At 43.1% G+C, this 16,597-nt stretch overlaps 1 protein-coding gene across 2 annotated transcripts in view; it reads left to right on the top strand.

Annotated features, from left to right (window-relative positions):
• Window positions 1–16,597, top strand: part of GPM6A (glycoprotein M6A) — a 158,737-nt gene that overhangs the window by 132,841 nt on the left and 9,299 nt on the right. For both annotated transcript variants that reach the window (XM_084878366.1, XM_084878365.1), the window contains exons 2-4: window positions 24–216; window positions 10,250–10,406; window positions 16,321–16,474. In XM_084878366.1, the coding sequence (XP_084734492.1) occupies window positions 24–216; window positions 10,250–10,406; window positions 16,321–16,474 (504 nt within the window). The remainder of the gene's footprint in view (window positions 1–23; window positions 217–10,249; window positions 10,407–16,320; window positions 16,475–16,597) is intronic.

The following is a 16,597-nucleotide window of genomic DNA, read 5'->3' as shown; positions in this document are numbered from 1 at the left end:
TTTTTTGTTGTTTCCTTGTGCAGGGTGTTTCGAGTGCTGTATTAAATGCCTGGGAGGCATTCCCTACGCCTCCCTGATCGCCACCATCCTGCTGTATGCGGGCGTGGCGCTGTTCTGTGGCTGCGGCCATGAGGCGCTTTCTGGGACTGTCACCATCCTGCAGACCTACTTCGAGATGGCGAGGACTGCCGGAGACACCCTGGACGTCTTTACCATGTAGGTCGCTCTGTAAGGCTTCTCGTTTCCAGAGTCCATGTGCACATTGCCGTGTGTGTGTGAAATGCATGGCCTCTAGAGTTTAGTGAGGCAATGTTATATAGAGGAACGGAATCCTCTTAGGTTATGTACACAAGTCAAAAGGACATTGACCCTGACCACGAGCACAGGCTGCAGAGCAGAAGATCAGAGCCCAACTTAATTTGGACTTGATGTGTGTGTTCCTTGACTGTAATGCTTTACCCAAAATCCGGTTACCATTAAGTGGATTGCCCTAGTTTCTGTTACTCTTGTCATCTGAGCAGAAGCTTTGCTAATAGGGTGGAAAACAAGATGGAGCACAGGGCCTGGTAGAAATGGAAACTCTGCTCCTGACTCTAGGAAAACCACCCAAACTTGCTGGGTACTCAACCATGGGTGTTCTATCATCTCTTTTTCCCTATACCACAGGATTGAGGTGACTACTAAGAAAACATAATGAAAGGTCCTTATTGACTTCTTCAAAAAGACAAATCATAAGACACAATGAGTCCCTTTCATTGGCATCAATTCCTCTTCAAATGTACACTTTACCCACAGCATGTAAACTCCTGGGGCCTCTAAATTATGGGGATGTTAGTGTTGTTGAAAAAGAGAATGCAAGCATAATTGAAGGTAGAAAAGAGTTTGTTGTTCAGGCTTCAGTCCCTGGCTGCCTAACATTATAGGGAGCAAATGTTTAGAACTGAACTTCAGGAGAACTTACTTTCTAGTCAATTGTCAGTTCAGATAATTCATTTGGCGATTTCTTGCCCCACAACTTCTTGCATTTAGTTCATGCTTCTTGAGATTGTGCTGTTAACGTTGCTTTATTTTGCCATTCTAAATAAATTAGAACCTCCTTAATATGTATAATCTTTCTGGAATGAGATGCTTTTAGAGTTACAAGTCTTGGTAGTTATGTGGCTGGTTGGGTGATTTTGCTTTTGACTTATATAACTCTATCAAAAAGAGATTAATCACATTCTTATTGACCTGGGCAGTTCCTACTGGCCAGGTATAATTATCACCTCAGACCCTAGTCTAAGACAACACTTGGGCAAGCTGGACAACTTTCTAACTAGAAGATAACTTTTCTCCAACCCCAATTTCAGAAAATATAACATTGCTAATTTTTTAAATAACCCATGAGCTACAGATACATAGATTGTCTTGAGCAAAGTATTGCTCATAAGTTATACTTGTAACTTTATTTATTAAAGTTGCTTATTTCCATAAAAAGAGAACAGGAGATGCATATTACTACCAAGTCACAGGGCAAGAATTCCCTACTGGTGGGTGGAGAGCAGGTACCCTGTGTGGTAGCAAATATTTTAGAAAAAGGGAAGTTGGAATATTTGTGTTTATCTAAAATATACTGGTACTTAAAAGTTGGAGACCACCTCCAACTACCACACACACACACACACACACACACACACACACAGGGTGATTAAGAGGAGGAAGAAGTGATTAGCCACTTACTTAAAGACTAGATTTATTTAAAAACATATTCCCATGTTCATTGGTTATGCATATGCAAGCAAATTCATTGATTTATCTCTTTCCACCCACCCATTCACCCCTGCTTTCCAACTGAGGTTTAATGGTTTAATTCGATGCTTCTATGTCTCTGGATCTATTTTTCTTCATCAATTAATTTTGTACATTGGATTCCACATATGAGTGAGATCATGTTATACTTACCTTTCTCTCACTGGCTTATTTCACTTAGCATAATGATCTCCAGGTCTATCCATGCTGTTGCAAATTGTATGAGTTATTTCTTTTTTTATAGTTGTGTAGTATTCCATTGTGTAGATACCACAGTTTTTTAATCCACTCATCTGTTGATGGGCACTTAGGCTGATTTGAAATCTTAGCAATTGTATAGGGGGTTGAAGGCCTGGGATGGGGGGCAAGGGTAAGCTGGGAGAGATCAATGGGGGGTGGGGGGAGACATATGTAATACTTTCAACAATGAAGATTTTTTTTTTTAAATTGGAATTTAGCAGACATATAAAACAGGAAATAAAAACATATTCCCTAACTCTGAAGTATCAATTTAAAGTTTCTCTATGTCACAGACAAAAGGAAATGATAGTTCTGAAAAATTAGCATTATCCATTAAATTTATTTCTTTAAGCCCAAAGTAGACAATTTATCAATTTCCATTATATTGCCTATATAGCATGAATTGATCCTTAAGAGTTTATAAATGATCTTCATTATTTGAAATATAATTAAACTATTGAAAATTATTTGGATTGTTGCAAGTTAGTTTTATAGAACCTTAAGAAAATGATTGCATGGATATATTTTAATGTGATAAAACTGACATTTTCCTTTTCATTTTTATTTCAGCCTACACTGGACAAAATATATTTTCACTGTGCATTATTTTAAGCTACCACAGATGTCCTTAAAATCTCAAGATTCTCTGTATTTAAACCACATTCAAATTGCTAACTTTAGTTTGGGGATAGATAATTTAAAGAAATACAAGCCCAATAAATGTCATGAGATGGTGGTATACATTTATCAGAAACCAATTGTCAAGATATTTATTTGACATTTATAGAGTAAAATTTAACATGCCACAGAGCTCTGCTAAAGCTCTGAGAGTCACATGTGTAGGAGTTCAGGAGAGAAGTCAGAGACCATGCTTAATTTAGCACTTTTACCAAAAGCTGGTCTCTTAGATTGAAAGTGAAATGCAAAACCAATAATGCATGGTTGGAATGGAAAGTATACCATTTTGATAGGAATAAAAGCAAGGGCTCAAATGATCTCTCCTGTCAGACTTCAAATAACCAAAATTCCTATACCAGACCCTGTGATGTTACCAAATGAATTGAGATTCTTTCAACAAACAGGTCGTGAAAACACAGAGGGAAGATAACACACCATTAACTACTTAGTACAACTAGTACCAATGGATACATTCGAAGATTTCATAAGGTTTAGACAAAGTAGAGATTACCCCAGGTGGGGCTGTGTTACAGAGATATCAGCCATCAGAATAGATAAGACACATAAGTGAAATAGGGAATATAGAGCAGAGGTAAGTTAAAGCTGATTGCAGGCAAAACACACTTGGAAATAAGCTAAGGAAGGTTTGGAAATAATGAGTAAGAGAATGATTGTGCAAAAAAGACTTGTTGGCCAGCCTTAGTGATTTACAGAATCCATTTCTTTTTCTCCATCGTTCTTACGCTTGATTCAGTCAAATTGAGCACTTCTACCCCATATGCTTATAAAGGGAAAGAAGCCTGTTTACTGGGTGTGTGAGCCCAAAGATAAAACCAATTGTCCCAGACCCCTGTCTTCCTCCTCAGACACACATACATACATCTCAAAGTGATCATTGTCTATGGCAATCATGAAGGACTAGCACACTGAAATCTGACTCTTCCGTTTCACTAGCCATCTGTCTAGCATCCAAATCTTCTTCTCATGAATGAATTGCAAATCACCTCCATTCTCATGCAATCTCCATTTTAGACATAACGTTCTAAATACCATTAGCCTTCACCAATGGATGGTGATCTGAAATCTAAATTGTACCTCCTAGTCTTCACTGACAACACCCATTAATCATTTTGTCAAATTCTACTTGTGGTGTGGAGACCTCTCTAGAGAGGGAAAGAGTGAATTTCTCAATATATTTAAAACTAACTCTGCTCCTCCTCATTTACTTGTTTTCCCAGAAGCTTTTCCTCCCTTAATCTGTCGGTGTAGTATGGCAAGTCCATGGTCATTTGCTGGCTCCAAATGGTTGTGGCAATGAGTGTGTAATTTCACCCACTGTTCCCGTTAGAGAATTATTCCCACACCCCAAGTACAACTTCTATTGTCCCACTTAGCCAGTTAGGCCTCCCAGCACAGGATACAGCTCAAAGCTATGCCACATCCAACTAGGCAAGGAGGCCTGCTTTCTGGTTTGTGATTCAGACTTTGTCATCGGCAAGCCCCCCTGGCAAGGTGTGATCACTGTGCTCCCTCCGGGTCTCTTGACCAAGTGAGCAAGTATGTACAGTAGGTATTACTTTTGCAAAACAGATCCACATATAGGACAATGAAATGTGGAAACTGGCTAGAAAATTAGATATCAAAGAATTCAAACCACTAACTTGGCTCAGTGACTTGGCTTCCTGAATAACTTCCCTGAGAACTGAGCAAGGGAGAGCCTTATTGATGGGTACACACCCCTTCCCCTAACAGGGGTCTTCAAACTACGGCCCACAGGCCACATGCAGCCCCCAGGGGAGTCTGATCCTGCCCGCCAGGTTTTCTGGGCAGTGAGCGCAGCCAAGGTGTTACAGTAGGAATTAGTAATTCATATAGTCCGGCCCTCCGGCTCTCTGAGGGACCGTGATCTGGCCCCCACTTTAAAAAGTTTGAGGACCCCTGCCCTAAAATGTATTAGACAGGGATTGTATCGGGGTCTTGACAGATTATAGTGAGGGCTGGGCCACTGGTACTATTGATTTCCAGAGGGACCATATTTCATTTTCAAAATGTTATGTCTGTCACTTGAGGTCAATGCATTAAAAACTGAGCTTACTAGGTAGTGAATTCTTTGATATTTAATGTACACATAAAAATTAGTTCCTGTTTGCCTAACCTAAAGCAAACACAAGCAGTAAGCTCATAAAATAGATATACTGTTTTTGCTCTCAACTAATGTAATGAGTGTATAAATCTTTGTCTGCTTGTTGTTCATGTTTATTCCTTGGGTATTAATGAAATGGGAAACTGTTATCAGCGAGTTAATGGATGGGAGTGAGAAGGAAAGGAAAGCAGGAATAAATTCATGGCACGATAAAACCAGGTTTCATAGGCTCATGGAAAGCACTGCAATGCACAAACCATCTGTTCTGACCCAGGGGGTTCATAATGACACCAGCTGGCTGAACTCTTCTATTTATAAGAAGTTAAAGGATCAGACAGATTAGTATTGATGTGAGATTATTGATTAGTTGTGGAGAGTCAAAACTAATTTCAGTTGTAGCTATAACTTCAGTTAGAAAACTGTACTGAATTCCTGACTTCTGGTAAAATAAACAGTAAGCATCTCCTTGGGCAATATTTCAGCCAGACTTCTAGTTCTGAAATGAGTGTCTAAAAAAAAAACCCCACTAATATAAAACAACAGCCACCACCAAACCAGTACACAACCATGAGGAATTGAGACAGAGAGACAACAGAGTGTGTGCTGATTCTGGGGCCAAACTCCCTGGGTTTGTTTCCTGTGTCTCTGTTCCTTTCTACATGCCTCACCTTGGACACGTTACTTACCCTGCCTGCCCAGTCCCTCACCAGTAAAAGGGACTCACTGATGCTGCCTATTCCTAAGGTTGGCATTTTAAAATGATTGTAACATGGTTCACACATTATAAGCACTAACATTTGATGAACATGTTGGTGATAATGGTGGTAACCATGGATATCATAATGGTGGTGACCATCTATACCACATGTGTCAAACACAAGGCCCGGGGGCCAAATCCAGCCTGCCAGGCCTTGCAATGTGGCCCGCACCGCGCTGTCATCACTGCACTCTGCTGTCAGTTTATGACATTGTCAGTTTATGACTGTTCAGTAAACCATTCAGCCCGCGATTTAGGCTGGATTTTAGATTTTGGCCCCTTCTCTGATTGAGTTCGACACCCCTAATCTATACTAATAAAAGGGTCATATGCTAATTATACTGGTTTGACCAGACATCTTCCAGACATCCAACTTCCTTGTGGACAAAGCCACATTGGCGGGGGCCAAGTCAGAGGCAGTTAGGAATGATCAGGCCAGCAGGGGAGCAAGCAGTTAAGGGTGAGATCAGGCCAACATAAGGGAGCAATCAGTTAGGGGGCGATCAGGCTGTCAGGGGAGGGCAGTTGGGGGCAATCAAGGCAGGCAGGCAGGCAAGCAGTTGGGAGCCAGTGGTCCCAGATTATGAGAGGGATTGCCAGTGGTATTGGGCCTAAACTATCAGTCAGACATCCCACAAGGGGTCCCAGATTGGAGAGGGTGCAGGCCGGGCTGAGGGACACCTTCCCTGCACACATTTTGTGCACCAGGCCTCTAGTGGCTATCATAATGGTGGTAATCATGGCTATCAAGATGGTGATGTCTTCCCTGAAGCTGTATCACAACTTGAATGGCCACCATCATTCTTCCGAAAGTCTGTTGGTCTCTGGACCACAGTGGGGCCAACCTATTCATGTAATGAGTCTATGAACTTAGGTTTTAACTAGAGTAGATTTTTCAGGTACATACCTGAGTAGGTTTCAAGCTGAATTAGAATTCAAAGATCTAATTTCTATTTACTTTGATAACAGCCAGGAATACAGCAACTTTAGAAAAAAAATAGGTACAAATAAGAATATGATGGTTTTATATTAAAATAATATTAAAATTATCAGGTAGAAAGGAAACTTGCTTTGTTCTTTGTGGGTCAGGGAGAGGTTTGGGCCAATGAGTTCCAATTTATAGGGAAATTGTTGTTTGGCTTGTTATAAAGAACTTTCCAAGGGTCAGAGTTTTCTAAAGAGTTTAGGGCTGCCCCTATGAAGGTGTTCAGACAAAGCTGGTGATGAGAGCCCAGAAGTAAATCCTTACATGCACAATGAAATGATTTTCAACAAAGTGTCAAAATGATGACACATGCAGCAAAGATGGTGTCTTCAGCAAAGGAATTTGAGGAAAATGGATATTCACTTGCTAAAAAATGAAATTGGCCCCCATTTTACATCATTCATAAAAATCAACTCAAAATGGTTTATAGAATGAAATGACCTTAAACTATAAAATTCCTAGAAGAAAACAGAGAGGAAGAACTTCATAAGATCAGTATTAGGGATGATTTCTTGGATATGTGGCAAAAGCAAGAACAGACACATGGGACTACATCATACTTAGAAGTTTCTGTGCAGCAAAGACCACAGCAGAGTGAAAGGCAACCCACAGAGTGAGAGAAAATATTTGCAAACCACATGTCCTGTCACTCAATAGCAAAACAAACAAACAAATTACCAGACTTACACATGGGCAAAGGTCTTAAGTAGACATTTCTCCAAAGAAGACAGACAAGTGGCAAACAGGTACATGAAAAGCTGCTCAACATCATTCATCATCAAGCAAATGTACATCAAAACCACAGTGAGATACCACCTCACAGCAGTTAGAATAGTCATTATATAAAAATCAGAAAACAGCAGCCCCACCCTCAAAAAATAACAAGTGTTGGCAACTATGTGGGGGACTTGGGACACTTGTGCTCTGTTTCTGGGAATGTGCGCTGTTGCAGCTGGTATGGAAAGCAGCATGGGGGTTCCTCAAAGTGAGGAACTGTCATGTGACCCAGCAATCCCACTTCCAGAGGAAATTCCAGTTTTCTTCTACCAGCAAATCTTCTAACTGGGTATGATTTGTCTACACAAATGCTATTGATTTTTGCATGAAATTTTTATATCATACTATCCTGCTGGGTTCTTTTACTATTTGAATTAGCTTTATCATTGTAAAACTGGTGCAGCATCTATCATTTGCAAATAGAGGTAGTTTTGTTGTTCTCTTCCAATTCTTTGGTGGGGATTACTTTCCCTGATCCAAGTGAATTGGCAGATACACCCGGAACAGCTTTACATGGAAGCAGATACTGTCCTTCACTTCCTTGTTCCTGACTTTACTGGGGACACCCGTTGAGTAAGATTCTGGGCTTGGGGTTATGATATTTACATATATTGTATATGAGAACAGTCATCTATTCCTGTTTCTCAAGAAAGTATTAGAAAACATGACTTATAGGTTAAAATAAAAACAATCAGTAGAAGATTGTGTGGTGAGGTTGTGTGTGTGCGGTAACATGTGTAAGGTTGTGTATGTGATTATGTGTGAAGTGTGTGTGGTTGTGAGAAGTTGTGTGAGTGACTGTGAAGTTGTATGTGTGAGGTTGTGTGTGTGGTTGCATGAGGTTGTATGTGTTGAAGTTGTGTGTGTTGAGGTTGTGTGTCTGTGTTAGGTTGTGTGTGTGGTTATGTCAATAATATATTTTCTGAAATAGTTAGCTGTACTATGGAGCATTTCTCTATGTTCAGTTATAATTTTCCAGAGAGAGAAAGAAAATAATGCAGTAAGATAAAATGTTATAAAATAGATGTACAATTTTTCTTCATGCTATTCAATTTTCTGCAACTTTTCAATAGATTTGAAATTATTCTCAAATACAAACTAAAATCTATTATTAAATGTCACTTTAGCCTGGACATTTTACAGGAAAACCCATTTCACCAAGCTCTCCAGAGTGTCTGTGAGGTCCCGTTAGGTCTGTCAGTCGAAATCCTCAGATTCTCTGACAGGAGTGAGGAGCTGATGCAGTTCCCATCATCTGCCTCATTGCCCTTGACAAACACAATTGTGACAATATTTAGATTTTCAAACTGTGGAAAGCAGCCACTTAACAATCTCTCCAGTACATTGAATGTTAGCAAGCTCTTCTTGATCTTTTTTATACTCCACAAATTCACTTATGCTGTTCTTTAAAAAATATTGCGAAGGCTGAGGAGGGGGAGGGGACAAATGGAAGGGGTCAATGGAGGACATCTGTCATACTTCCAACAACAAATTTTTAAAAATATTGTGATAGCATCCAGAGTTTGCAAATCTCCATGAGCATGAACTAAACTTCTATGCCCTTACCTCTCTCCTTGTAGACATTGAACAGGCTTTCTCATCTTTGCTGCCACCTGCCTGCTCCACTCACTCTAACTCAGTGGTTGGCAAACTGCGGCTTGAGAGCCACATGCGGCTCTCGAGCTGCAGTTTGCTGCTCTGTTGACTGATGAGTTTGCCAACCACTGGGTCTAACTAATGCAGAGAGGCACAAATGATGCAGGACGGTGTGAAATAGAGCCCTGCTCCTACACGGCTCTCCCGGCTGCAGGAAGAGAGCGCTCGCCAGCATGGGTGCCTCTCCACGTACCAGGCCGCACAGCTAACTTGCTTCCAGAGGCAGCAAGACGATTACTTTGTGATTTTTCTTCGAAAGGGCTTTGGGGTTCCCATACAATATTTTGAATAACAGAAAAATCCATCTGCAATTTACAGGAAATACATGCGTCTCTCTCAAGTACATGGGCACTCGATTGTGAGAAAAGAAGGAATACCTACCTATGGAATTAGGCTCTAACTTGGCTCAGGCCCAATTCCATGTAATCTCTGTTAGTGATTCTGCCTAAAAGGTTTCCCAATTCCTTGTAGTATCTGTTAGTGATTCTGCTCATCAAAATCACAACTTCTCTCTGAAACTATGTTTTTATGAGTGATACTATCAGCAGCAATGAGAGGGATGGTTTCCAGTAAGTGTGACAAAATACAACCACAACCGACTCTTACCAATAACAAAAATATGAAGTGGTAACTTTCTCAAAAAGGAGTGTATCACTAACCATAAAGCTTTGTTCCTCTCTTCATGTAAGTTTTTAAAACTCAGTGACAGATGTGTAAGTCTTTCAATTTGACATTTCGTCATAATTAGAGGCCTCACATGCTGACGACCTTGCTTATCAGCCGAAGATTATTGGTATGATGGCTAGGGCTAGGTAAGCCAACGTGTGGTACCTGAGAACTGACACAGCCAGTGCATGTACCTCCATGAACGCACAAGAGGGCGACAGTGAAGGGAAGTGTGGGTGCGGGAACTTTTGCATCTTCCTGCAGCATAGTTTCCCTGTAATGACACATCAAAGCAAACTTCACCCAGACCAGCCTGGCGTGGGCCGGGAAAGGGCAGGGGGAGGGAAGAGGAAGACACTTAGACGTGGCCAACCCAGCGCACAGATCCCCGGGTGGCAGAACAGAGTGTACACACAAACAGGGGGCCCGTGGAGCCCAAAGGCGTCTCCATGCAGCTTCCGTGGTGAACACCCGTAGTTTCCATCCCAGAGGAGGCTGAGCGGGGCCCTGGCTGCCGGCCAGCCGCGCGGAGGTGCTGACGGTCCCTGTCTCCCCCCAGGATCGACATCTTCAAGTACGTGATCTACGGCATCGCGGCCGCCTTCTTCGTGTACGGCATCCTGCTGATGGTGGAGGGCTTCTTCACCACGGGCGCCATCAAGGACCTGTACGGCGACTTCAAGATCACCACCTGCGGCCGCTGCGTCAGCGCCTGGGTATGCCGCCTCCCCCTCCGCCTGCGCGTGTGCATCCCGGTGCACGCGTGCTTGTCCTCCCCTGCCAGGAATTCAAGCATTTTTCATTTTTTAAATATAGTTTTAAGAAGATTTTTTAAAATATATTTGTATTGCCCTGACCGGTTTGGCTCAATGGATAGAGTGTTGACCTTCAGACTGAAGGGTTCCAAGTTCAATTTCAGTAAAGGGCGTGTACCTTGGTTGTGGGCACATCCCCAGTAGGGAGTGTGCAGGAGGCAGCTGATCAGTGTTTCTTCTCATCGATGTTTCTAACTCTCTATCCCTCTCCCTTTCTCTCTGTAAAAAAATAAATAAAAATATATTTTTAAATATATATATATATATATATATATATATATATATATATATTTAAATATATATATAATTGATTTTAGAGAGGGAGAGAGAGAGAGAGAGAAACATCAATGATGAGAATCATGGATTGGCTGCCTCCTGCACACCCCACACGGGGGATGGAGTGTAACCTGGGCATGTGCCCTGACCGGCAATCAAATCATGACCTCCTGGTTCATAGGTTGATGCTCAACCACTGAACCACGCCAGCCAGGCTCAACTATTTTTTTTTTCAATATAGTAACATTCCCTCCTTTAATCACTATCTTAACTCTTAGAATATTATGTTCTAAATTATGATTATTCCATGTGAAAATTCAGTTTCAAATTCTCAAATCACACATACACACACACAACACAACTGGTTTTATTTTGGAGGCAGCAAAACTATCAATTGATTTATGATTTTTTTTCCCCAAAAGGGCTTTGATATTTCAATATAATATTTAGAAATTCCAATAACAGAAAAATCCATCTGCAATTTATAGACAATACTTGGGTCTCTTCCCCTTAAATAAGGTCTCTGTACCTTAAATTTGGGGGTGATTGTATCATCTAATGCCTGTTTAACCATGATATGAGGTAAGAATTATGCTGTCACACTAATTTAGCTTTAAAGCCTATTGGTATGATGGCTAGTGGTAAGCCAACGCGTGGTACCCTAGAGCTGACACAGCCAGTGCATGTACCTCCATGAAAGCACAAGGGGGCGACAGTGCAGGGTGGTGCAGGTGCGTGAACTTTTGCATCTTCATGTAGCAGGGTTTCCCTGTAATGACACATCAGAGCTGCCATCCTTGACTAATATGTTTTCTTCTTTTCCAATGTCATATAAGAACAGGAATTTAATTTCAGCACATATTTCATATCAAATAAGATATCTCTAATAAGGAATGATACAATTTATTTCAATCACAAAAAGCTTTTTTCAAAAGCCTGTTAACCACAAGCTTTCCTCCACCTTGTAACAAGTTTTGCCATGCTGCTCCTCTCGGTGGCGATAAGAACCTGATATGTTAGCCTGTGGCATGAGTATCTGGGTTGTCTCTGGAATGATTTCTTGTAAGACCCTTTGGAGGGACGGGGGGCAATGCTTATTGCAATATCTAAGTTTTTAGGATCAGTAATATCAAGTTACAGCTCTGGAGGATGTTAAGTGAAAGGTCTCAGATTAATTTAAAAAAAAAATATGGCTATTCAATGGGCCAACTTTCAGTACGAACTAAGTGATTTCTCTATTAAGAAGCCAGATCTGATTTTAGATTCATTTATATACTGCCAATAGAGGATATTGAAGTCAATTAATGATAGGCTTTCTCTTATCACTGGCACAATATTACTCATTTTTAAGTATTTTTTTCTTAAATGTATTGGGGTGATATTGGCTAATAACAAATACATTTCACATGTACAACTCTATAATCCATCATCTGTATATTGTTGCATCTTGTGCTCACCACCCAAAGTCAAGTCTCCTTCTGTCACCATGTATATGACCCCCTTTACCCTCTGCATCCTCCTCCACCCTCTTTCCCTCTGGTGACCGCCATTCTAGGTGACATTCATGTGACACATCTGTGTGCCTCAGTAAGCCCCTCAGCTCCTCTGGCTCATGGTTCACTCATTTACAAATGAGACAGTGGGTTATCTCTAATTTTCCCTGCAGCTCAGGGCCCATGATTCCAAAGCACCTGTGAAAATACAGAGAAGAGGGTCCCCAGGCAGATTTCACCCCCCGGGAGCCACCCTGGCAGGGGAGTCAGCACTGGGGGTTTCATGAGAACGGTCAGGTAACTGCATGGCACTGCATGCGGCGTAGAAGTCATAGAAGAGAAAACACATCTGTGGACGGTTAATGATCTGCTCCCGTGCAGACAGCTCAAAGCCCTCTCAAACACGAGTTTTTGAAGCAAACATACAAGCCACATTTTTCCGGTAATAGTCACAATTGTGTCACCAGTTCTTGCCAACAGACTGGAAGGATGGCAGCCACTTCATGGGCTCCTCCACCCCCATCTCTGGCTCAACCTTCCCCCTCCCTCCTTCCCAAAGAAGCTGAGCTCCCTCTTCAGGCCAGCAGCTCAGTAGGGAGGCCTCTGCATCCCAGCAGGGAGGCCTGGCTGTCCAACCATGCCACATGCAGGGACGGCTCCCCTGCACACCCAGAGCCGGCACCCCTCTCCCCGCCACATGCCCTGCACCCCTCTCCCCACCACATGCCCTGCACCCCTCTCCCCACCACATGCCCTCCACCCCTCTCCCCACCACATGCCCTGCACCCCTCTCCTCACCACATGCCCTGCACCCCTCTCCTCACCACATTCCCTGCACCCCTCTCCTCACCACATGCCCTGCACCTCTCCCCTCACCACATGACCATCTGGCTCATCCTGCTGGATGTGTGACTCCAGGGAATCAAAGGGGGAAAATGAATGCTTTACCACTCACCCATCTGCTACTTACTTTCCTTTCGTTCCCATTTCCCTTCTGCTGCTTCCTTTTCAGTCCTCAGGTGGAGTGTTCGCTACAATCTGCTTCATGTCCTGTGCCTCAGCTGTGAGCCACTTTCTCAGGTGGCCTCAGCTTTAAAACATTCTTTTGAGACTGTGCCCCTCAGCTTAGCATCTACCTGATGCGACTTCTCGGTCACAGGGTGGAAACACTCTGAGCTCGCTCTGTCAGTGATGGAACCCAAAGCGGTCTCCCTTGGTTAAAGCGGAAGCATAATTGAACTGATAACTCTAAAGACCTTTCCATTGAGGGGTTATCATTCTGAAATGTGATACTGTGAAGAGACAGGTCCCGAGTTCCAAGTTAGTGAGTTGTTTCTATATTCCGTGCCGGAAACAGCTCACGAGATGGGCCCTCCTCGGCCGTGGCCTGGATGGAGCCTGGTGGTGCGTGTCCGGTGCACAGAGGCTGTGCCTGCATCAGGAGCTCCATTTGGCTCACATCCCCGGAGTTCGGGTCTGCCTCCCTCCTGAGTGTGTGTGCTGCATCACAGCAGCACGCTCACTGCGGGCCAGTTTCCCGGGGTTGAGGTGGTTCGGAGCTCAGAACCTTTGGGTCAGAACCACCTGCTGCTTTTCGTCAGCACCGTCAGCTTCTCAGGTGTGAGTTTTACCTGACTGATGCACCTCTGCTCAACGAACTGTGAATGTCTTAGACATCAAGGCTAAATTGATGAGAATTCAGGTGAAAAACCAATGACCATTCACAGTCGCTCTCAGGTCAAACACTGTAACCTCAGTGGCTACACCTGCCAGGAGCAAATGTCGAGGCTAGCCTCCTCCCGAAGGGCAGGGACACTGGGCCTCTCCCATGTCTGCAGTCCAACCTCCTGCTCAACCTCCAACAACCAATGTCCAAGTGGAGATCAAAACAGCAATTGCATGTTCCTTTAAATGTCATGTAAGAAGAAATAACTCCTAGCAATCTTGTTGAATTGAATGCTAACACGTGGTAGCACGTGTGTAACATATGTGTGGCACAGCTGAAGAAGTGTGATAACAGGATGCTTCCTGTGGCAGTCATTTGCATGCTCTAATGAAATGGCACTGAAACAATGATGTGATAATGAGATGTGCTGGATATTAATTATGAGTCTGGCACCCAATCCCGATCACTCTATGGCAGTTTTTACCACCCAATATCGATGAGTTAGGGTCAGCCAACTCAGAGAAATTTTACTAAGTTTTATTTCTTGGTGAATGCAAAGGTCAGCATCTTAGTAAGCGTGAGTGATGTATAAAACAATGGCTGAAATACAAAAAGCCAGCAATGCCACTTCATGTATCTAACGTCCAAAAGGCCCCATCCTCCCCTCCTCCCTGCAAGCAGGGCCTGAGCTACTGGAAATTAAAATTCAGTGTTGATCAAGGCCATGAAAAGCAGATGCGACTGAAGTAGGTCACCTCTGTCTGCACCTGACCTTTAGAGATACAGATTAATTACCAATTTGCCAAGCCAAACAACTTCCTTTGAGTTTATTTCTGATGTTAGATTGATGGTGGACTGTGGTGAGTTTCCTTTGTCTCCATCACGGCCCTAGAGGTCAGCTCGCTCCCAGCTGGTGAGTGAGGACGGGATGTTGAAGGTAAGGATGTGCCAGGCTCCCATATGGGCAACCCAGTCCCTGGCTTCAAGTCCAGGAATTCTCCTCTCTCTCCCAGTTGTTGTGTGTTTTAACTGTATTCCCAAACAGAAGAAGTGGAGGTGAACTTCACAATGAGTTTCATCTAAAAATAGATAGTAATAAGGCCAAAAAGATAGGAGAATGTCTTTAAGTCCTCATACTGTTCTGTTAAGACTAGTTTATGTAAAACAGACCAGTGGTTTCCAGAGGCTGGGAGTGGAGGGAGGGGAAGTGGGTGAAGGGAGTCTAGACTTGCAGACTTTCAGTTATAGAGAATGAGCCCTGGGGATGCCATAGGTAACAATACTGTGTTGCATATTTGAAAATTGCCAAGAGAGAAAGTCTTAGAGGTCCTCACCGCACACACAACATTTTGTAAATGTGTGGTGTTAACTGGACTTACTGTGGGCATCATTTTTCAATGTATACAAATTTCAAATTATGAGTTAGTTGTACTGTGTTCACACGTGCCGGACATCAGGTGTTCTGACTCCGATCTGAAACTACACCACGATTCACTCATGAGGCACAATGAGCAAAGAGTGGCTCTCTCGGGAGGCAAATTCAGATTTTTTGGTGCAGGCAAACATGCATCTGCACCCAGAACACGTCTTTATCCAACTCCCAGTTTTGTTGTGAAGATGTAGTTAAGGGTTGTTGGGTTGTGAGGGAGAAAGGGAAAGAAAACTGTATTCTAATTGGGGAAAAGTACAAAACACTAGTCATAAAAACACAAACGGTAGCCTGAAAGAGCCTACTGCTAGGTGAGTTACCTGGAAGATGTCTGTACACGTAGGTGTTCCCTGCAGGCAGGAACTGAGTTCCCCCTCTGACCACCAGGGTTAGAGCAATAACTGAGTGACACATTTGCTCATTCCTTCAGTCCATGAACACTGCGTCAGTGACAAGTGTGGATCAGTTATTGAAATACGGATATGACTGTAGTCCTAAAAGTTCGCTCTTGGTCTTGCTGTTCATTCCTGTTTTCTGTGTGTAACTGGCAAATGACTTGCTAGCATCAGGTCAGGCACATAGGTGGTGGTGAAGGCTGTACTCTGACTGAAACAGGATTCATCTGTGACTCATTTTGCACAATCCACTCTGAATATTCCATGTTTTCCAAAGTTCACAGAACATGTGGTCAGATTCACAAGATCACTGCACCAATGAACTGGGCATTGAGAGGCAGGCGGATCACTCCTTGTATATCCCAGCCACTGCCGTGGTGATTCCCCAGTAGGTTTATTCTCCTAATCTTCAGAGTCTCTTCTGTTTCCCACGCCACAGCCCTCTCCAGTGTTGTATCTACAGTACCGAAACCCTTCGATATGGCACATGGTAAGCAAAAAATTCTTCTTTCCCAGTGGATGACACGTGTTCTCTCTGGACTTTTCTCGGTTGCAGTTCATCATGCTGACCTACCTGTTCATGCTGGCCTGGCTGGGTGTGACGGCTTTCACCTCCCTGCCCGTCTACATGTACTTCAACCTGTGGACCATCTGCCGGAACAGTACCCTCATGGAGGGGGCCAATCTCTGCCTCGACCTGCGTCAGTTCGGTAGGTGCATCTCTGAACAACGTCTCACAGTGTTTTCCCCGAGAACTGCCTCAGGCACACTGCCAGTCACCTTCTGCCAAAGGGATGAAGTGACCAGAGTATCATTTAAGGCATTGCTCTTGA

This window comes from Pipistrellus hanaki (assembly GCF_964339955.1).
Source record: "Pipistrellus hanaki genome assembly, chromosome: 3".
Lineage (NCBI taxonomy): Eukaryota > Metazoa > Chordata > Mammalia > Chiroptera > Vespertilionidae > Pipistrellus > Pipistrellus hanaki.
Note: the sequence above shows the minus strand (reverse complement) of the source record. Positions and strands in the feature narration are given on the sequence as shown.